The sequence below is a fragment of the Mesoplodon mirus genome, assembly GCF_964341445.2.
Source record: "Mesoplodon mirus genome assembly, chromosome: 2".
Taxonomy (NCBI): Eukaryota; Metazoa; Chordata; class Mammalia; order Artiodactyla; family Ziphiidae; genus Mesoplodon; species Mesoplodon mirus.
The window spans coordinates 114800871-114823736 of NC_138977.1; the positions used below are offsets into that span (position 1 = coordinate 114800871).

At 39.6% G+C, this 22866-nt stretch overlaps 1 protein-coding gene across 2 annotated transcripts in view; it reads right to left on the reverse strand.

Annotated features, from left to right (window-relative positions):
- RYR2 (ryanodine receptor 2) overlaps nt 1-22866 on the reverse strand; it is a 729440-nt gene that overhangs the window by 37250 nt on the left and 669324 nt on the right. For both annotated transcript variants that reach the window (XM_082634943.1, XM_082634944.1), the window contains exons 87-95: nt 17266-17370; nt 14735-14816; nt 10939-12236; nt 10050-10117; nt 7649-7796; nt 4584-4670; nt 3606-3824; nt 1972-2102; nt 622-664 (exon numbers count right to left, since the gene is read on the reverse strand). In XM_082634943.1, the coding sequence (XP_082491069.1) occupies nt 622-664; nt 1972-2102; nt 3606-3824; nt 4584-4670; nt 7649-7796; nt 10050-10117; nt 10939-12236; nt 14735-14816; nt 17266-17370 (2181 nt within the window). The remainder of the gene's footprint in view (nt 1-621; nt 665-1971; nt 2103-3605; nt 3825-4583; nt 4671-7648; nt 7797-10049; nt 10118-10938; nt 12237-14734; nt 14817-17265; nt 17371-22866) is intronic.

Sequence of the window (22866 nt, forward strand, 5' to 3'; positions counted from 1 at the left end):
AAAAAAAAAAGTGACCTACATTAAATCCTGTGTGGTAGGAAGAGCAGAGATAATCCTTGTGTCTCGAAACCAGAGCCGACATAGGTGCCAGAGTCCGTAGCTGAACTCCTATTTGTATTCTTTCTATCACGCTCTGATACAGTGTGCATCAGAAGAATAAAACTTTATCAAAATAAAAAGGACTTTGAAGTTTATATAAAAGTAAATAAAATTCAGTCCTTTGTTGTTATACAACAACTTTACTTTTTTATTGTAAGGGAGGATACCAGCCCTGGTGACTTAGCTGTCTTATCAGAAAAAGAGCCTTTAGTCAATTTCAGTTACCTGAACAATCTCAGAGAATATTCTTACCAGTTCTTGTTAATGTACAGACTGAGCACTGTTTAGTCACCTGAGTCAGATGACAGGTGGGTGAGCAATGCTTATTTATTTTTTAGCTGCAGAGTATGGGTCTCTTATGAAATTTTTGAAATTCACTTGAATCCTATTTCCATTTTGAAATGACATTAACAGACAAAGCATGCCTCAATATCTCAGCCCACATATGAGCCACAGCAAATTCAAATCTGAATTGCACTTTAGGAAAATAATAGAAAATTTAAGCCCTCTAAGTAGTATTACCTTTCTTTTAACAAATTTGTCCCAGTAGTTGTTGGGAAATGACCTAAAAGATATAAAAGCATAGAAATAAAATAGTATAATTTTAAAAAATGATAAATAACAATATATTTTTTGGAATAAACAAAATACTTAAAATATGTAAACATACATTCTTCCATTCACAAAAATTACAATGAATTTTCCCCATCTTATCCCATAATTTTTCTATCATAAGTATATTAAATATTATTTTAAATGTTAATATATACATGTAAATCACAAAAGAGACTATGGGCTAATACTGTAATGGAGACGAATATGAGCATATTTATTAATAAGCAGTCTTGTTATATTTTTTCTTTATGTATAATGTGTTAATGTATACATTTCTTTGTCAATTGTCTTTAAAAATTAAAGTCATTTAACTGTCATAAAACTGTCATTGTTTTTCCTAGGAAGTAAAAAAAATCTCATTCCCACTAGTTATCCTTAAGGAAACTGAGCATAATACCATCACATGACCCCAGCATCTTAACTAATATAGAGTTCACCTAAGGGGACAGACGTGATTCGATTCAGAGTTGCTAAACAAAATATTGAGCATTTAGAGTAAACATTTATAACACACAAACAAATCATCCCCATTTGGAAACCCAGAACTTATCAGAAATCATAACTTTTTAAGAATAAGCAAAACTAATCACAATAAAAAGAAGCTATTTCACTCGAGTAGTACAAACTACAGAAAAATATTGTATCACTAATACCTCTAATAGTGTAAAATTAGACCTTTGTGATGGATTTTTATCTGCAGCAGCAGCTAGTAGTTTGGATCTAGACCTCACAAGGCGAAATAATTAGTATAAAGAAAAGTATTTGTTTTTCTGTCTTATATTTTACATGTCATAATGTTTAGCTAGTTATATGCTTCGCCTCTGGATGATACCAACTGAAAATTTCCAACTTAGATTAAAAGTGTGAAATTCAATATTTTTGCCTTTAATGCTACAACTCCTTCCTTAATGAATAATTTTGGCTTCCTCTATGCTTTTAGATGAGATAACCCCACACTGCAGGTTATGCACCTCCAGCTACACACTCCCCTGAACACTGAGTAATGGATGTTGTTATGTTCCATCAGTGCTGTGGAAATGGACTCAAAGCCATTTTTGATGGAGGAATTCAGAACACAGAGGGCAAAAATTGATGGCATCCATTAAGAGACTGATGGAGCTTAGTCTTTGATTTTCTTGGCTGAATATATAACTGTTATTCACCTCTGCTAAACTTTTGATAAATCTGCAAGAACTCCGGCAAAGTATGTCTTGAAATTTTTGAGCACAGAAATGTCTCATCTCATTCTTTACTCACTGTGTGTTGATTACGAGTCTATCCCACTGGCCTTTAATATCATCTTCTGAAGGCTGTTCTGTAATATAAAGCCCATCAAATTCCAATTTTCGAGCTACTTCTTTTTCTCGCTTAAAAATAACCAGTGGGACCTACATTTGAAAAATAAACATGTTAAAATTAATTTAGATTTACTAGCATCTCCTGTGGTCACTATCTTTACAAAACAGCTTTTGGAAAGAAATATTTCCCATGTTACTTCCAGGAAGGTAAAAATTGAGTGAAAATCAATCGGCTATATTTAGGCAAAAGGAGGCATCTAGAGGTTTTCGAGAAACAAAAGACAGTATAGATATTATATATATGCATATGTTTTTAAACACATAGATGTTCATAAATAATTGCACTAATGAAATCAATTTTAAATATTAAAGAGAAAAAGATTATACAAAATTGCTTTTCTTTTGCATATTACATATATACATATATATAATATATATGGATGCAATAAAACATAGCCCTAATGTTCCAAAATGCATACTTCTAAAAAATTTTTAGTTTTATTTGAGAAATCTCTTTAATAATTCCATGCTCAGCATGCCCATATGCTATTTTGAAATAAATTTTAATTTCAACATCAGCAAAAATCTTTGTCAGTTTGCCAGAATGTCTCCAGAATTTACTGATTCCCTTTTCATATGGACAGATTTTACACAAGGCACAGATGCAAAAAAGATGCAGACATTCTGGAAGTATCCAAGAATATCCCCTCTCCCCCCCAATAAAACAAGGGAAACAAAGGGAGGTAGAGGAGTTTCTGAAAAAAACTTTACACTCTAGTCTTTTACCCTGGACCCTGGGTTTTCAAAAGTCTTCTAGAAGCTCCCCAATCCGAAGCAGGGCACAGTGAAATAAAAGCCCTGCAGTAAAAAGGTGTCATGCTAGGAAAAGATAAAGAGGTTTGCAAAGGTGATGGGCAGCCCTGAGCACTCAGAGAGACTATCTTGAGTTCTATTCACCAAACTATAGTGTTCCCTTGGTAAGGCTCTAGGGATGGAGCTCCATTATTTTCCGGGTGATGTTACAAACAGTGAAGCATTTCTGCCAAGGATAGCGAGAGATACATACCTAATCTAATAACAAAACAATCAAAATGACTCTCAGAGGTCCAATATGATGTATTTCTAGAATTTCTACTACACTGGGCACTGCTAGGAGACATAGTGGGTGGTCACTTCTGTGGGGTCAAATTATAGGTGAAATTGGCTATATGTGAATAATTACTGACATGTGCGAGAAAACTACAATGTGACAGCCACATCCCCTTCCCAGGGCAGCCTGCATCCAGTGACTCGTCACCAGGGAGCTCTAAAGGCCCAGCTCCAATGCCCCAGCCCAGGGCTACCCTGAAAGGGGCATCTCAACTTCAGAACAGAGACCTGTGATGTGCCCTGTTGGGTCTGTACTGTAGCCCCACTTTTCCCTTCCCTCCATGCTGCTTCCTCCCCTTGCCCCACAGGTATTTATGGAACATCCCCTAATAAACTATGTGTATGTAATTTCCATTTCAGAATCTGCTTCCCCAGAAGTCCAACGTGCAACAGACACACACATACGCGGACACACACAGGTTCCTTGGTGCCTTACTATCTTACTTTCAAGCAGTAGTATCCAATGATGCAGAAGAAAGAGATAACTGTGTGCAAAATGGCTAAGATACGCAGCGTGGGCTCCATGTAGCCGCTGCTCTCCTCCAGCACATAGTGAACTGCAATGATTCTAGGCGAGCTGCTGTCCAGGCTGCTAACTTTGGCATTTTCACTTGAACTGCGAGTGGGGAGCTCCTTTCCTTCAACCACAGAAGAAGTGGAGACCTGATTCAAATCATTTAAAGTACAGTCAGTTCATTTCCTCTGACATCAGGGTAAACAAGAAACAATGGAAACCCAGTCTTAGCAGATAGCTGGATGTGAAACCACTGCACGATGAAAAGACTAAAAGCAAAGGCTAAAAAAGATAGCTTTTTCAGTATCTTGTAATAACCTATAATGGAAAAGAATCTGAAAAAGAATATATGATACATATATATATGTAGAGAAAAAATATATAAAAATATAACTGAAATATATATAACTGAGTCACTTTGTTGTATGACTGAAACTAACACAATATTATAAATCAACTATACTGCAATAGAAAAAAATAATGACAAATAATGAACAAATTTTAAAAATTCCCTCTAATTTACCCAGACATGAGGATTCCAGTGCATGCAGGAAATAATTAGATGGCTAAGCTGCCTTCTCAGTGATCAAAAGAATTTAATACAATACAGATACACCACACCCAGATACAGTAACAAGTGAGATATTCAGCCAAATTAGACTCTGAGTACTGTGGGTAGATCCTCTGCAAATCCAGCATTCTTCAGTGGGGGCATTTCTCACCTAGTGTGAAGGAGCAAATCTATCCCTGCTGTACTAGACAATCAGCAATGTGCCTGAGATTCAGGTTTTCATTTTCATCAAATACATTTCAGAATCGGTTTTGATGTGCTCACTAGTGGATCTCTGAAATCTTTACATTCAATTCAGTCTTTCATATTGGTTATTAAAAGACTAAGATGTACATACCTTATAAAAGAGCAAGATGAAATTGATTGCAAACGCGACAAATAAGGCTAACATTCTCATGTTGTAAAAGTTGCGAGCAAAATAGTTCTGAAGGTGAAAAAAATTATTAAAAGGTCATTGAACCAAGAGACTTGAAATTTGAAGACAACTGAAATAAAGCATTCATGCATTTACCCAAAACTATTTGTTGAAGGCCCACTGGGTTTCAAGTCCCATGCTTGGTGCTATCGATGTAAAGCACCAAGCTTTACGACGTAAACCACCACGGAGGAGACATAATAAAGAAGCACGCTCACAGATAAAAAGCGTAATTTCAGGGAATGTTAAATGTTATGAAGAAAAATCCATCAGGTTAAGGACTTAGGGAACAGGGGCGCTATTCAGACAGGTGGTCAGAGAAGGTCTATCTAAGGAGGTGACATTTGAGCTGCGGCCTGGATGCCACTGGACGGCAATCAAATGAACAGCTGGGGACGGGAATGTCAGAGAAAGAGCTTGGAGGGCAAAGGTCCTGAGTTCCAGGTGATGCTGGTGTGTTTGACGGATAGTGAAGAGGTAGCGCAGTGAGAGGAGGGGAGAGTGGGAGGGAATGAGGTCAGAGAGGTGAGCGGGGGACAGGGTTCTGTAGCCCTCTGATAAAAAGTCTGTTGCCCCTTATAGCACAGTGGTTCAGTGTCTGATCGCTGGGACCACACTGCCTGGGCATAAAGCCTGACCTCACCACTGACTCACTGTGGGATGTGGGCGAGAGACTTAAATCATTCTTGTAGCATCATTTTTCTCACCTGTAAAGTGGGAATAACAACAAAACCTGTCTCATAAGTTTGCTATGAGGATTAGGTAAGTTACTATAGGGGAAGTTAGTCATTACTCTTGTTAATATCGCTGGAATTATTATTTTATTCTACATGGGATGGCAAGCTCTTGGAGGAGCTGAAGAGGGCTGATGCAATCAGATGATCTGAAAGATGATTTTCCAGCTACTGAGTATAAAATAGATTGGAGGCAAGCATGGAAGGCAGGAGACGAGTTAGAAAGTGACTGCAGGATGCAAGAAGAGATGATGTTGCTGGTGGTGGCTTGGACCAGGTGGTGGCTGTGGAGGTGGTAAGTACTGGGCAGACTCTGCGTATATCTGGAGGAGAGAGCCGAGAAGAATTATTGTTGGGTTGTATCTGAGGTAGGAAAGAAAGAGGGCTCAGAGATGATAATTCTGGATTTGGGGGTCTGAGCAACCAAGTAAATGGTTGGTTCTATTTTTTGAGCTATGAGGGGAAAAAGTACAAAACACTTAGAGGAGAAGTGGGTTTAAGGAAAAAGGTTATGGGGCATACCAAGAATTTGTTTTAATATTAAGTGGGAGATGACTATAAAGTATCTACCCGGATATGCCAGGGGCTTTAGCATCATAAGGCCATAGCAAAATGACATCTCGTTAGTTATCCCTCTCTGTGGACACAGCCCATTTTGATGGTGTCATCTCCCCACACACGACCCTGACTTTTCTGCCACCATTTATAGGACCAAAGCTGGCCACCACATCCAAACCGGGTCAGTCACATTGGTTCTCCGTGGAAGGTGGGACTGGGTCATAGGTTGGAGTTAGATACTCTGGTTATCTGAGCTGGGAGGTCACAAAGACTCGGGTCACGAGGGGCCTGTGGCACCTGGTGTGGTCATGATTAGGCTGGTGCATGCAAGCAGGTGAACAGAGAAAGTCATATTGCAAGAGAAGCAGGAAAGTAGAAACTGTGACCTCTGAGACAGAAGGATGGAAGGAAATCTGAATTATGTGCTTTACTCAACTGCAGTTACACATACTCTTCAGGAACCCAGGGGCACTGCTGCAGCTTATTACAGTGCCTGTGCAGCCTCACCCCCTATACCACGCCCAGACCACACCTGCAGCCACGTCCACCGTGACAACACATCAAACCAGTGGTTATCCAGAGTTGCCTCAGAAACATCTGTGTTCTGTGTACTCTGTATTAAATAATATAGTAACATACAAGGTAGTTTAAGAAAATATAGGTCAAACTATTAATTAAAAAATATATTTGTATACATTCTAAAAAATGTGTCATATATATACTTATGCATAAGCAATTAGAACATATCACCACTGAGAACAATCCATTTCCCTTACAGGTGAAGTTCTATACTACATGAGTTTCTTGTCTATTTTTTTCCCAAAGGCTAAGTATGATTTTGCCTTTCAAATGGCCGTATTATGGAGTGTTGCTCATAATTTCTAGGTCTGACATTATTGGTCAGTACCTCTTACAGGTTTATTCTAGACATTCATCTCCCAGTCTTTTCCTGCTTGAAAAAATTATATATAATATTTATGCACATATACATACATACACATATAAGAGGCCTTTCAAACAAAATTTTTAACAATTCCATCCTGTATGAATAGGAAGAGAGAACTACATCTCCTTTCTTTGTTTTCCACGTACAAGTATATATTTTATTAACTGGGAGAGCATTTCCACAAAGTGTTTAGGACACTACAAAAAGAACTGTCTTCTCCCTCTTTGTTCTTTCATTTATTTACTTATTTCCACTTAAAGAAGAATTTGGAATAGACCTTCTTATTATCAATGGAGAGTTGGCTCACTGCATTAATATTTTTATAACTGGAATTTTAATGAAAGGGCGATGTTCTAGAAAGGCTGACTAACCCCACTCTGGAACATCAATATGAATTACTTGTCCCCTAGAAGGTATTCTTTGCTATAATGTATGGCAGAGCCTTACATAGTGTTCTGCAAAGAGGGAACCCCAGAGTTATGTTTATTGACTTGCCCTAAAGTCCTTGTAGGAAGACACTGGCAGTCACTAAATCAAGTGGACCCGCATGTGAATGTGTGCAGAGGTTATGTGTTTGATGACAGGGAGCCGTGGACCAAGGCATTCATTTTAACATATAAACACTAAGATGGGCAAATACAACATACGTGTAGGGCTGACCCAAGTGAAGGTCAATGCATATTTACTGCACCCGAATGATTATGATCTCACAGTATAGCAGTAACAACATTCATTTTAAAACATCTTACTAGAAGTTTCTGTTGATAGGCTATGATTTTCTTCCAGAATGCTGACTCAGGAACTTCTGGCTCTCCATATCTGTGTGTGTGGAGCTGCCTCAATTTTTGTTTACCCTTATCTTCTTTGGCTTTTTCTTCTTTTTCTCCATCTTCTCCCCTACAAACACAAATGAATGAAAAATAAGCCATCCATAAACTAAAGAACTGAACAGGTTTTGTGCCAAAATATACAAACGAACAAATATTTAAATCATAGTATCAGTTTTAATAACTGATATCTCTTCCAATGAATTATGATATTCAGAACTTTAGAATTAGGGGTAAGGACTTCTTGCTTATCATAGCCCCCTACAGATGGATAATTTCTGTGAAGTTCAAATCTATAGGACATTTTACAGGCTTCAAGTATCTTTGTATCTATACCTAGCATATTCCTTTCCAAGTGTAGAGTAAAATATTTAAATGAAAGAATAACAATGGAGACTTTTTTTGGCTGCTACTTTTTAACATACCTTATTTTTAAATTCTTATTTCAATGTTCAGGCTACTAGGATTTAAAATCAGAGGCGTACGCATTTGGTTGTTCACATGTATAAAGGATATCAATACATGAATTTTGCAGAAAATAATGAAATTAGAAGCACTGAAATATGATACCTAAACCCCTCTAGGTGCAAAATACCAAGGCTTCATGGAAGTATATTTATGTATATGTGTAGTCACAGATATGTAACCCACATAACATAACCCATACTTAACTCATATGCAGTCAAACATTATTTTAACGTTAAAGAGTTGCCATTGAAATGACTGTCATGCCCTGTTACATTTGTCTGCATTTCACTATAATAGTCACTTACGTGGCCATTTTTACAACTGATTCAACAGTTCAAGGTCTATGACAATGAATAGTGCTGACTGTACAAAACACAACTGTGGCCCTTGTTTGAAGCCTAATTCAAACAAACCAACTGTAAAAATACCCTTTTCAGACAACTAAAGAAGCTTAAATATTTAGCAGGTATTAGACGGTACTAAAGAATAATTGCAAATTTTGTTCAGTATAAATAATGGCATGATAATTATGTTTTTTAAAAAGTCCTTAGCAATTAGAAATGTACACAAGATATTTATGGGTGAAATAACATGGTGTCTAGTATTTTCTTTAAAGCAACTTGTCGTACAGGAGGCCCCAAAATATGTGTGTGTGTCTGTGGTAGGGAGGGTAGGCAGGAGAAAACCTAGATGAAACAAAATTAGCAAAATGTTAGTAATTAGTAAAACTTGGTGATGGGTATATGGGGTGCATTATAACATTCTCTCTTTTGTGTATGTTTGAAAATTTCTAATAACAAAACTCTTTAAAATTTTCTGTCTCAAATAACTTGGAAATAAAAATGATTTTCCCTGAAAAAAGTGTTGTTATTCAAAAGGTGACTCAAGTGATGTCAAGTAGGCATGTGAAAAAGTTAAACTGTTTTCCATGAAATATAACATTAGAAATAAGAACTATTTCTGAGTTATATCATTTAATGTCTTACTTTTATAGCTATAATTAAATTGACACAATTCTAAATAAACATTTGCTATTCTAAAAAAAAAAAGAAGAAAAAACAGAACAGGCAATGAAAACAGGCCAAAGGAAGTAACAGAGTAGAGGAGAAAAATAAAACGCTACCTGAGAATGCTACAGGTGCACTATAGGCACTTAAAATTTTGATTTCCCCAATTGTTAAAAATGTGCATATAAAACTATGTAAACTTGGGGAAAGATGTAGGTTTCAATTATTAACAGAAAGCCAGTGTTATGAGGAAATTATACATTTTCATTGCTTCATAGGCAGCTCTTTATTTCTCATTGCTGCATTTATAACTGTGCTCCACAGTACCAGGAATATTGCTGAAAATGAAGTTTCCTGGTTCCCAGACCTGCTGATTAAAAAATCTGTGCTGGGGCCTAGGAATCTGTGTCTTTAACAGACTCCCCAGGTGGTTTTTACGCAGGTGGCCCTAGGACTGTGCGTTGAGGACCACCATGCCCCAAGAATCCTGTGCCACGGCATTCAGAACGTTTGTCCCCTCCCTTCTTTACAAGGACAGAATAGATGCTCGATTTTAAACAGAGAACTACAGCCGTCAGTCATCTTGCAGAGAGCATCACATGGAATCACTGAAGTCTTTTCTGCTGAGAGAGAAACACACAAACAGAATCCTCATGGCACAAGAAAGAGGTGGGAGTGGCCCCCAGGGCAGGTGGGTGGTCTACGCTTATCCCTGCCCATGGGCTGAGGCTCTCCACTAAGATGACAGATGTCATCCTGCAGCCTGAGAGTCTCCACTGCATCCCCTGAAGAGAGAGGACGAGTGAAAGACACTAAAACAAAGGAAAGGATACAGAAACTACACCTACTCGGCTTTCTCAGGTTCGGATTTGCTTTCTTCTTTTTCTTCCTTTTCTTCTTCTTTTGCCTTCTGTTCCTTGGATGAGTCAATGGGGAAAAGAGAAGCAGGATTACACATCACTTTTGAATGAGTTTAGGGAGCCCCGTGACCCTGTGTCAAACTGTAACCTATAAATGATACCCTCCTGTCTCTATTGAGATAAAACTGCCATGTGTGCCCTTTCTTCTACTGGTCCACGCATTTCCCCCTTCCCCGCACTTACCTACCAGGCTAGCAGTAGGTACCAACTTTCTGAGCTCCTTCCCACTTTTCTTATTTCACAACTACCTTCTTTCCCTCAGTCACCTACTCAAATCCTACTCACTCTCCAACACCAACTTAAATTCCACTGCTTAAGTCTCATCTAACTACTCCAAGCTATACTGAGGTTTCCATTTTCTCAACACAGGTAACCTCTACTGTCTGCTGCCTATGCTACTTACCACTTAATAATTTTCTAACTTTTTCATGAGTCTTTTATCTTTCTAATAAACTCTTTAAGGCAACTTGAAAGCAGTGAGCACATCTTACATTTCTTTTAATTTGCTATGATACCCAGTGGTGTCAGACACCTGGCCAATCCTCATAAAATATTTGTGGATGGAATGATTATTGTTCAATTGCCTAATGACAGGAGGGTGAATACTTCAGCTCATCCTTTCATAGTTTAACTTAATAATTTATAAGGAACCTTCACAAAATGCTAGCTCCACCTAACTAAAAAAGCCATTCCTCTTTGGCAAGTCAAGTCACGTACCGAAAACCACCCTGGCACTAGCAAGACAGTTGATGTCAAGAAGTTCACTTATCGTGCCCACCTGAAGTCCAGAGAGCTGCTGTGACTGGAGGTAAGTTACCTGGAAATTTTCTTGCACCTCGGGGATAGGGACGGGGTTGCTCATGAGGTCGCTCAGGCCAGCATTGGGGTTATGAGGAATCAGTTTGTACTGCCCGCCTTCTCGCTTCAGGTCCAAGCCAAAGATGTCGGAAAGCAGGTCACTCTCCTCGGTCAGTTCCTTTAAGTCCGTCAGATCTTCGTTGGGCAGGGCGCCTTCCATGGCTTTCCTCTCCCCGTCCTCCCCGTCTCCTCGAACCTCATCCTGCGTGGGGTCTGGCATGTTGGCCAAGAGCTCCGCCACCTTGATCTTCTTCGCACCTTCCACCAGGCTTCCTCCCAGCAGGAGGCTGCCGACGATGCGGGAGAAGCCTCTGAAGACGCTCGCTACGAAGTGCAGGAGGCTCATAAAAACCCCCCAGTAGGACGTAAAGAAGGCCGTGACCATGTCCCTCACTGTCATCTTCTTCACCTTCTTCATCTGCTTCTTCAGGCTCTTTAAGCTGAGCATCCGCATAAGGGTCAGGATATTATACCTGAGGGCAAACAGGGCCGACGTGACCGTCACGATGGAAAAGAAACCCGTCCTCGGCCCCTGCTCCTCTGGCTTCTCCTTCCCGCTCTCCTCTTTATTTGCTGACCTCTCGTTCAAGTCCGACTCCGAGATCTGAGCTGCGAGCTGCATCTCAAATATGGTGTCCTCACAGAAGTTCACGAAGAGCTCCATCTTCTCTTTTTCTCCCCCTTCGTTGACCACATCAAATATAAATTGCCTTTTGGACTCCTTGACCTGGGGCTTCTCCCACTGGGTTCGGCTGGACTCACTGATTTCAAAGTAAACCCTCTCGATGCGCTTGGCACTGCCCATGATCTCGATGCGGCCCAGAAAGGGCTGGAAGTAATTCAGGACACTCTCGGCCAATTCCAGGAAGGTCTGCAGCCGGGTGTCGTTGGGCATGTGTTCAGAGAGGTTTGTCAGAAGCACTGCCATGTTGAAGCCGATGTCCTTGGCAGGCTCGTGGAACCGTTTGACAAATTCCTCGTAGTCCAGGGTTTCGTTTTCATCCGTCTCTGTGCAGGACAGCAGAAATTCAGTCTCGGACTGGGTGTAATGCTTATGGCTCTCCATCGCTTTGTGGAAGTCCCTCTTGGAAATGACTCCCTTACCATCTGGGTCATACTCTTTAAAGGTGTCAGAAGACGTCAAGTCCTTGAGTTTTAAGAACATGTCAAAAAATTTGAGAATCATCTCCACGTTGTTGGAAGATTCCACGAGCATATCAACCATCTGTTTGCCGATGGTGCCATTAACGACATTGCCTGGGGGTAAAGAACTGCATTGGCTCAAAATGAACATGCCTGATAAAACCGGTGTCTAAGCTGGATAGAAGCTAGTGTACGTTACTGTGAATTAATTGTAAACTGGTCCAGTTGTATAAGCTGTTGCTAATTTGTGCAGATAAATATTAAACATCTTAAAATGTCTAAAAAAACCCAGTGTCTATAGAGAAAATAACAATATAAATCTTATATGACATCTGAATCAAAGATAGCTCCTTGTTTATCTTCCAATGTACGAAGGAAAAGATGAGTAATTACTTGTAAACTCTAGTTTCAAAGAGTCATTACATGAACACAAGCAAAAGCATATTTACAAAGTAATTAGACTAACGCACATAAAACAATATGTGAAGAAAAGCTGACATTTTTTTCTTCTAATTGTGTTTTAGGATTAAAAAAAAAAAGCAACGTGTTTTAGGATTAAAAAAAAATTGGGCAAACATTTATATTATCCTAAAGCCAGAAACTGAAATACAGTCTCATTTTAATAATAAAAATGAGTGTTTGCACAGACCTTCTGGGTTGAAATGTCACTGCTCGTAAACGTTACCTGATTTCAAGTTCATATGTCTGTGAGGCAGGTACTTTTTATTAATTCTGATTTTACTATTGAGAAAACTGAGGTTTGGCAAGGTTAAATTAATGTGCTGGCCGTGACATGATTATTGAGGGCTAAGGCCTGGATTTTAAACAGATCTGCTGAGAGCAAATTAGATGCTCTTTCTGATTTAAAATGTAAAAGATCTCTCTGCATTTCTTCATGGTCCAGAATGTTTATAATTAGAAAATGGCAGATTATGGATAAGCTTGAGGAAACGAAATGTTATCCTAAGGTATAGTCATCGAATGCTTTTATTCCATGAACAGAGCTTTATATGTAACACAAAGACATGCATCAGGAAAAAGATGCATGGTGAGGGGTTTGTTGAGTGCATTTGTGAAGCATTAAACACCAGGGTTAAGAGCATAGGCTCAGGAGCCATGCTATTGGGATCTGAATCCAGGTCCCACCATCTGTTAGCTGAGCTACCTGGGCAGACTTCTTAGCCTCTCTGCACTCAGTTTCCTCATTTGCAAAACAGTGATAATATTACTATGCAATTCATAAACCTGATATTAGGATGAAAAAGTACTTAAACCAGCAGCTGGCATACTAAACGAGGTTAATTTTAAGTTGTCATTCCTGCAGTTCCTGTTGCAGTTATTACGGTTGTGGTGTTATTATTATTTAGGCTAAAACTTGAATTGAGGTCATGGGAAAAGGATCCTGTGCTCAAAGGGTACAAAGTGGCTGCCAACTAAGGGTTTCGAGCAAATGCTGCATCGTTGAAGTCCCAGCGCAAGGTGTGCCTACTGCCTTAATTAGTCAAAGTATAGCTGTGCAGTGCAGGGCAGGCTAAGAAACAGAGAGAGGAATTAGGAAGGATTTAAGAAAAAAAAAAGGACAAGGAACATAATAGCAAACATTTTTAATTTTCTTTGGTCGTATTCACATGATTTCACTGAATTCTTGCATCAGCCTATCATGAGCCCCATTTCACAGAGGAGGAAAGTGAAAAATGGAGACGTAACTTGTGTCAGGGTCACGCTGCCTGCGTGGGAAAGTGGGATGCGGGCGTTGGTGGCAGATCTCAGAACCCAAGCTCTTACCTACTATTTACTGTCTGAGACAGAAAAGAAATGCAGTAGCAAAGGAAAGTAAGTTGAAAAGAGAAAAGCGCGAGGATGAAAACCGGAGAGAGAGGCATGTATTGGGAGGACTAGGCCGCCACTAGACTTGGTGGGCTGGGGCGCTCTCCCGAGCCTTCTCCTCCCGCAGATTTTTTTTTTTTTTTTTTTTTTTGCAGTACGCAGGCCTCTCACTGCTGTGGCCTCTCCTGTTGCAGAGCACAGGCTCCGGACGTGCAGGCTCAGTGGCCATGGCTCACGGGCCCAGCCGCTCTGTGGCATGTGGGATCTTCCCGGACCGGGACACAAACCCGTGTCCCCTGCATCGGCAGGCAGACTCTCAACCACTGCGCCACCAGGGAAGCCCCCTCCTGCAGAATTTTAAGAACCCATGGGAGTCACAAGGCAGTCAGCTCAAAGCAGCAATTTACACCGTTGGAGTGTATCCAAACGTCTGTAATCCCCACTGGTTACAAACAAACAAAATGATAAACAAATAAAACCTTCTTTAGGTATTCTGTCTGAAGAGCATACTCTCTGGGGTATCACTATGAAATGAAAAATATCACTATGAATGAAGTACAAGTGATTTCATTCCATAGTTTTATAAACTGAGATAGGCAGGATTTCTCTTTTTAAAAAAGCAAACTTGGAAAAAGAGTAATCAAGCCAGCAATAAATCTGAGGCATCTGTCCCATCTCAGCATTGATATTTTATCCTTTGCAGCATGCTGACTCCCAAAGCAAGCATGTATGGAATCCTTAAAATAAAAGATTAAAGGGAACTTGAAGATATAAATCAAAACTACCTTCCAACATGGACAGCAACATGACCACCATGTCCTTCTGAAGATCCATCAATTCTTTTAGCAGCTCAATTTGACTGGAATCCTGAAAGAATTAACATACTGCGTTTGAGATAATATGGGAAACCTATGCAGCAAGAACATCATACTTATTCTCACAAAAAGGGTACAGATCTACCGATAGTAGACACTTTACAGCAAAATAGAGCTAAAGGGAGGCCAAATATAAGTCTGCAGCTTATTAAAAATACACACTTAGGAATTAAAGAGTATTTACTGTTGATTCCAACTCATGTTTATTAAAGTATTTGTAAGGACAATGAATAAATCTAACAAGAGTACAGAAGAACTAAAGCAGTGGTGGAACCCCTGGGGCCAGGTAGGCAAGACTCAGGTGCTTCTGCACATTGGGTATCTTTCTTTTACTTGAGTAAAGACTGGACTTGTCTTTTCTTCTTTCTAACTTACTACACCAAGATGCTATATATTTTGTAAAAATTAACATATTCTGGAAAACACAGGCATAACAGTGATAAGAGATAAACTTATTCTACATAAATCTAGGCAAAAATGTACACAAGTATTACCTGTATTAATAATGCACAAAATATCTTATTTACCAATTTTATCAAGCTCTGATATTTCTCTCGTTAAAATTTTCTGTTTTGTTTTTCATTTTTCACCATGAAAAAAAATTATTTTACAAAGCTATGTTGTGTCCTAACATCACTATGCTTAGGTTCAGTGCCTGGAAATATGGAATGTACTTATATTTACATTATGACCTCATGAATCATCAGATTTTTTTTATTTTAAACTATACCCCTTTCTTTTTTTAAAAAAAAATACAAGGTATCATTTTATTCATATGAATTTTGCTACATAGGAAGCCAAATTTCAACATTGCTGGAAGGATGAGGCTTTTCCTTCCTAAATAGTTGTTACCTTGACTAGGTCTACAAACTGAACAACTGCTAGGTAGCACCATCAGATGTTCATAAAATGATGGCAATACATCTGAATCGGAACTCTCCTGTGAATGTATAAATTTGGTTCATGTTGATTTCCTTTACTTACTAAAATGTCATTAGCAATTAGTTGAAAGCATCATGATATTTCCTTACTTGGTTGATTACCAATAACTAGATACTAACAAAGATTCTCTCCTTGACCAAACTAGCCAGCTCCTCTGGGCCCTCTTCCCAGCTAGGCTTTAATCTTGGTCTATAAAGACTTGAAAAAAACACCACCATAGTTTCTAACAGCTCAAGGCTGCATCCCTAGGATGACCCCAGCTCCCCTTAGAGTGCCTGCCTGAGAAAAATCAGGACTGCCAGAAAAATTTTCTGTTTGTTCCAGCCAACACCTGACGATAGTAGAACCTGTCTCCCAGGCTCTGTGGGAAGGTAGAATCCTGACTTTAATATTCAGCTGGCCCAATCACATTTACACTGAACAACCGTTTGTCATTTTCCTCTTCCCTAACTCTACTGAACCCTGCTAACCCCCCTCCTCCTCCCTTTAAAACACTTATCACCTCTGTACAAGTCCAAGTTGAGTTCAGCTCACACTAGGTTCTTTTCCCTACAGTAACAGTTATCACTGACTAAATTGGTCCTTGCCACTTTAACCAGTGCCTGGCTTTATCTTTGACCAAGATATCTTCCTGCTTGTAGGTCAGAGGGCAATGTGAGTATCCTCACTTTGCTGGAGGAAAGGAGACTCAAGGAAGAGAGATGGGACACGTGAATGAAATCGTGGGAGTTGGACTGGAGTCCTTTGACTTTGAATCTAGCATTCTCTCCTCTACCTGACACCTGGAAGATACAAACCCACACCCCGACAGACATGTCAGCCTCAGGAGAGCCCATCAAAATTCACTGTATCACAGGGACATATTTACTCAAGATTTATATTAAGAGTTTTTCTGTTCGTGTAACTCTGAGCTCCAAATGCAATACACAGTGAGAAAACAGCACTCTGATGTTTTCAAGATATGCTCCCGAATTAACATTAAAAAGCCTGGTGGAAAAGCTGTTTCTTCTTTATTTGCCTATCTGTCTTTCACAAAGTAAAATGTCCTGTTAATGGGTGAGTGTCACCTTTTGAGAACAGCTGCTTGTTTATGACCCTATAAGAAAACTGTCTCCCCTTAACGAGGGATTTGGAACAGATGACAAATCCTCTTCCAATTATCTGTAGGCAGGAGGAAAATTCCAGTGAGTAATCATCGAGAAGTAGGTCTACAAAGGACTGTAAAATGTACAGTGTTTGGAGAGTATATTTTATTTCTCCATTATAGTCAATTCCTCAATACCTTTTGTTTTCAAAATTGAATAATGGCTTCCACCTATTCTCAGCTTGCATGAAATTCTTTTATTTAAAAAAAAAGGGTTTTTTTTAATGTAGAGTAAAAGTTGTATCAAGAAGTCATCTAAGAAAGATAATATTCAGACAAAGGAAAGCATGTTTAATTTGCCAGTGATCACAGTCTCCAGTGTGTCATTTAGGATGGTGGAGGACAGTGACTTTACCTGAGACAGCTTCATCTGCATGTGGGCAAATACATGAAGAAAACCCACCACCGCATCCCAGAGCCTGCTATGAGCCAAACTCTGCTGGTTGCCAGTGCAAGGACCCTGGGGAAGAAACAGACAAACAACAATCATTCCTGATAATTTAATTGCCAAAATAAACTTTACAGTAATAGGGACAAAGTTAACTTAGTGCTGACATATCTTATCACCAGCATGTTATCTGAAAAGACAGGAACCCAAAACAAAAGATATACAGTGATTGTAATGGTATAGCACTCTTAGGGGACAAACATATTCTTCCTTGAAATGTTTAAATCCCCAAAACAGTTTCTCAAGGATTTTCATGTTCTGTTTCTGTATGAACACTAAAACACTGGGGAAAAAATGGTGAATTATTTCATTTTTGTCTGACTTTGGTTTCTTCTATTTAGAGGAAATCTTAGCTAAGTTATTTTAGCTAAGTAAGATCATCAGAAGTGACTACCTGTGTGAAAAGAATTTGAGATTATGCTTTACATGAGAGGTACTTACTTCTTATTGTTAAATAGTAACCTGGATAAAGCATTCATAGAGAGGACAAAATATCCTCTTCAGTGCTTCATTGTACAACCGTATCCTGGTTACCAATCATACAACCGTTGAGATTTTTAAAGATTAATACTTAGTCATTAACTTTATGAACCCAGAATCCAAGACAATTAGAACCTAACTTTGTTCTCTTAGCTTTCACTTCAGAAGTGATCTTTATGTGACACTAGAGTGAGTGTTGTAGCAGAGACTGTTTGGATGGAGACAACTTCTATTCTTACTTCCCAAGGAGAAATTCTACAATTGCTAAGTTTTGAAAACACACCCACATCAACCAGGAAAAGAAATAATAGGGATTATATTTCAAAAGAAAAAAACTCATTCACTCATTAGACAAATGGCTCAGAATAAGTTTAAGTTGGAGAGCACATTAAAATGTTTCAGGTTTTAGTCTGGAGACAAGTGACTGGAAGAGAGGACTGCATTGAAGATACTGAAAAGATGTCGACATGGAACTCTGTCCTTTATCAAGCTACACTTGAGGCCCTACAGCTGAGGATAAAAGATGTAACCGAGTGGGACCCTATGAGGCCTTCCCAGAATAGACGCCCACCCATGTCCTCTGCCTTCCTTTTGACTGTAGAAAACCTTTAGTCAAAGAATACATTTAATCAAAGAAGTGAACAAATGCAGAAAGAAAGGAAAACAGTCAAGCAAGGCAAAATAATACTTTAGCCATTAAACCAAGTCAAGGACCTTTAGTTTCTTCTCCAGGTCTATAGATAATATTCTGAGCCACGTCCTTTGAGCTGTTTGGCAGATACTGAAATGCACACCAGGTGGAAGAAGTGAACCGCAGGCTGCCCACAAGCACGGGAGACCCCAGACTGGCTGGAATCAGGTCGATGATGCTGACTTCCAATTACCTCACCACCAACCAGTCAGAAGAATGTCCACGAGCTGATCACACACTCCACAAGACCTCTCCCTCCCCCTGTCTTTATAAACCTTCCCCTGAAAGCCTCGGGGAGTTCGGGCCTTTTAAGCACTAGGCTCTCTGGACTCCTTGCTTGGCGCCTGCAATAAACACTGCACTTCCCTTCACCACCACCGGGTGTCAGTAGATTGACTTTACTGCGCGAGGGTGGGCAGACCTAAGTTTAGCTCAGTAACAAAGACAGTAAGTGCCAAGTATCTCAGTATTCCAAAAGCAAGGTGCTAGATCCAGTACCTGCGAAAGGAAACTAGGTAGATCTTTCTACCTCAAAGATATAAAGGCGCTGAAGCTGAAAAGGGAAAGACTTTGGAAAGAGCTCTGCAGGTGCCGGGCCTCCCAGCCTCTACCCCTGCTGCCGCAGGAGAGGAGAGGGCTGCCCGCTTCCCTTAACACCATGGAGAGAGGAGGGGTCAAGAGAGCCATCAGGAGCGCTCGGCTCCTGCATCCTGAGCTTGGGTAGCATACAGTCCTGTAGTAGGGACTGTGAAGATGGAAAGTGACAACAGAAGATTTCTTAAGTTGGGTACTTGGGAGGGAGCTATCTTGTCCAACAGGACTTTGAAATCTTGCCGACAAAACTGTCTGGGGCTTCCCTGGTGGCGCAACGGTTGAGAGTCCGCCTGCCGATGCAGGGGACACGGGTTCGTGCCCTGGTCCGGGAAGATCCCACATGCTGCGGAGCGGCTGGGCCCGTAGGCCATGGCCACTGAGCCTGCGCGTCTGGAGCCTGTGCTCCGCAGCGGGAGAGGCCACAACAGTGAGAGGCCCGCGTACCACAAATAAAAAAAAAAAAGAAGTGGGCCACAGAGCAAGTCTGAAGAGACAGTGGGGAGGAGTCAGTTCTTTTAACTTAGAGGTTAATACATTGAGCCCATTCAACGTACCAGGCCAAACTGATTTTACAGTGTACGTTAGTCCTGTCTGGCTGTTAAAATAACTCTGGATCAAAGCAACGGATCTTCAGGATTCCACTGTGGTCCAGCCTCAGCAATGTGCCTCATGTGCTAACACTGGGGAGGGTGGAAAGTGCAGGAGGGCATTAGGTGGACACTAGAAGGCCATTTCGAAGAAAATAAACATTTTTCCTGAAGAAACAAATATTTTCTTCATGTGGTATTTAAGGTTTTAACCAAATGTTAAAATATTATATTAGAAAGGACTAAGATCTTCTGAAACCCCTAGGTGACCAAGAGTTGTTTTGCAAACCTTATGCGACAGAGCTGCAAACCAGAGGCCCAAGTTCCTACTTTTCCTTGTAAACCTGAAACACACAGAAGGTACTTTCCAGGACTTGCTCAGCCTCAGACCATCGACTTCTGAGAACTGTTCACTACCTGAATGGAACACCTGTCTTGCCTGCCACCTCGCAGGCCTATTTCTCCTGATCTATTCAGTGCCTATAACATATAAAACCCTTGCTACTATTACACAGAGAATGGATAGACACCAAGGTCCTACTGTCTATCACAGGGACCTATATTCAATCACCTGTGATAAACCATAATGGAAAAGAATCTGAAAAAGAATGTGTATATACGTATAACTGAATCACTGTGTTGTACAGCAGAAATTAACACAACATTGTACGTCAATTGTACTTCCATAATATAAATTAAAAAACAAACAGACACCCTGGCTAACTGCCAGAAGGCAGTTACTTTCAGGTTGACCTTCTCGTGGAACGACAAATACAGCTTTCTCTCTTCTCACGACTCACCCTCTGGTCTTAACCCCAGGCACTTGGACAATACAATGTCCTCCTTCTCAGGCAGTTCTTCTTCCCCCCCTTATGAAAACTGGAGTTGAAATCTTACAGAAGATTATGTTTATTTTGATGGTTTTGGATTTCCCCCCCTTGCATAATTTTCTACAGTTAGCAAAAATTGGAGTCCAAAAGCAACATGCAGTGCTGTCAACTAAAAGCCAGCCCAAAGCAAGTATGAAGCGAACGATGAGCTTTTATTCACAGTATCAACAATAATCAATAAACATAATGCTAAGGCAAATATCTTCAAAATACGTTTCACTAAAGGCAATGGGGTGCCCTGGGTTGGCTCCTGGAACAGAACAAGGACATTAAAGAAAAAACTGGTAAAATCAGAATAAAGTCTGTAATTTAGGTTATAGAATGGTGCTGATGTTAATTTCTTAGTTTTGACAAATGTATCATGGTTACTTAAAATGCCAAAAGCTGGGAAAGCTGGATGAATCATATATGGAAACTCTCTGTACTGTCTTTGCAATTTTTCTGTATATCTAAAATTATTCCAAATTAAATTTTTATTAAAATATATTTTTAGGGAATTCCCTGGTGGTCCAGTGGTTAGGACTCGGCACTTTCACTGCTGAGGGCCGGGGTTCGATCCCTGGTCTGGGAACCAAGATCCCACAAGCCATGCAGTGTGGCCAAAAAAAAAAAAAAGTATATATATATATATATATATATATATATATATATATATATATATATATAATTTGAGTTGATTAAATTATATAAAAATGTCAACTAAACAAGGAGTATTGAGAAGTTAAAACATGAACAGGCCACAATAAGCCTTGCTACTTTACCTATTATTCCTTGAATGTTCATTTAGAATGTTCCATGTTATATAAACAAGTTAGAATAAATGATTTTGCACATAGTGGAAGGTCAATGGATGCTTCTAGTTTTATATAAATTTAGGACTCTCACTTACTTTAGGAACCAAGAAATGTCTACTCTTGGCTGAAAGGAATTTACCTTTTATATGTTATATAGAAGCCATTTTCCTGTTTCTATAAAATTCACTGGCTTGCTAATGTCATCAATCAATCTTATTACTTAATCAGGACAGTTCACACCAAACACTGTATTGCTCTCTTTCTAGACACCGATGAGTATATTAAGGTAATAATGGAAGCCAAGGAAGATAAGGAAAAAGGAACATGAGTGGACTGAACTGGATTTAAAACTTTGCTTGTATTTGAATTAAAGAAAAGTTATTAGCATTATCAAGTGTGGCTTTTCCATTTTTAAATACTGAAATAAGGATCCTCTCTGCCCTGCCCTTGGAGACAAGAGAAAAAGTGAGATCCTTCCAAGGTACGAATACAGAGGAGAGAGTGAGCCTGGAGGAGGTGAGGAATGGCCATTCTGCCATCTTTCCTCTGAGCCACTCAGCCCTGGCGGCTTCACTTGGCCATGAATAGTTCACTCACTCGGTCATTCTACAAACACCTGTAAGTATGCGAGGCTCTGGGGATACAATCTGTTATTTTTACTTAACTCTTTCCCCCACAAGATTATGTTCAGTCTAACAAAGCAAACTGTACATTTCTTCCTCCTATTTTATCCTTGCACATGGCACTTCAATCACAGTGACTGAGTCAGAGTAATATTGGCCATGGAGACAGAAGATAGAAAGGAAAGATGACTGACTAGTCTTCTAGAAAATGGCAATGTTTTGCTTTCTGAAAAAGGCAGAAATTTATAAAATCTTTTAAGAATCTGCAGGTTAAGACTAGAAGTCTACCCCAAGAAGAATAGAAAGCAAATCAAGGTAAAAAAAAAAAAAAGGTATATTATTCATGGAATTTGGAATTTTACCTGTATTATATACCTTATCATGTTATATAATTTTATATATGCACACACACATATATGTGTATATATATACTGTGGACAAAGAATGTTGCCTGCCGTTTCAGTAAGCAAAGGATGTTGCCGCCATCAAGACATCAGCTACTGCAGCTGCCCCCTGACTGTGCACCCTGAGGGGATTCAGGATGGAGAAAAGCAGGGGACTGGCCCTAGGTAGTTAAGGTTCACATCAAAGGAGTGATTTCAGTGAGCCCACATTCTTGCATCTTCCCATACACAGAAAAGCACTAAATTCATTAACTTAAGATGTTTGATTTTCTTTAATTAACAGTAATCTTTTGACGTTCGGACTCCCTAGTTTTTTTTGTTGTTGTTGTTTGTTTTTTTCTTGTTTTTGCCAAAAAACCCTACATATCCTATATAGCCTCCCTTACCTCTTCAGAGCAGTCCCTCAAAGCTATCTGAGAGGCTGCATCCTGGGCTTAAGTCCTCA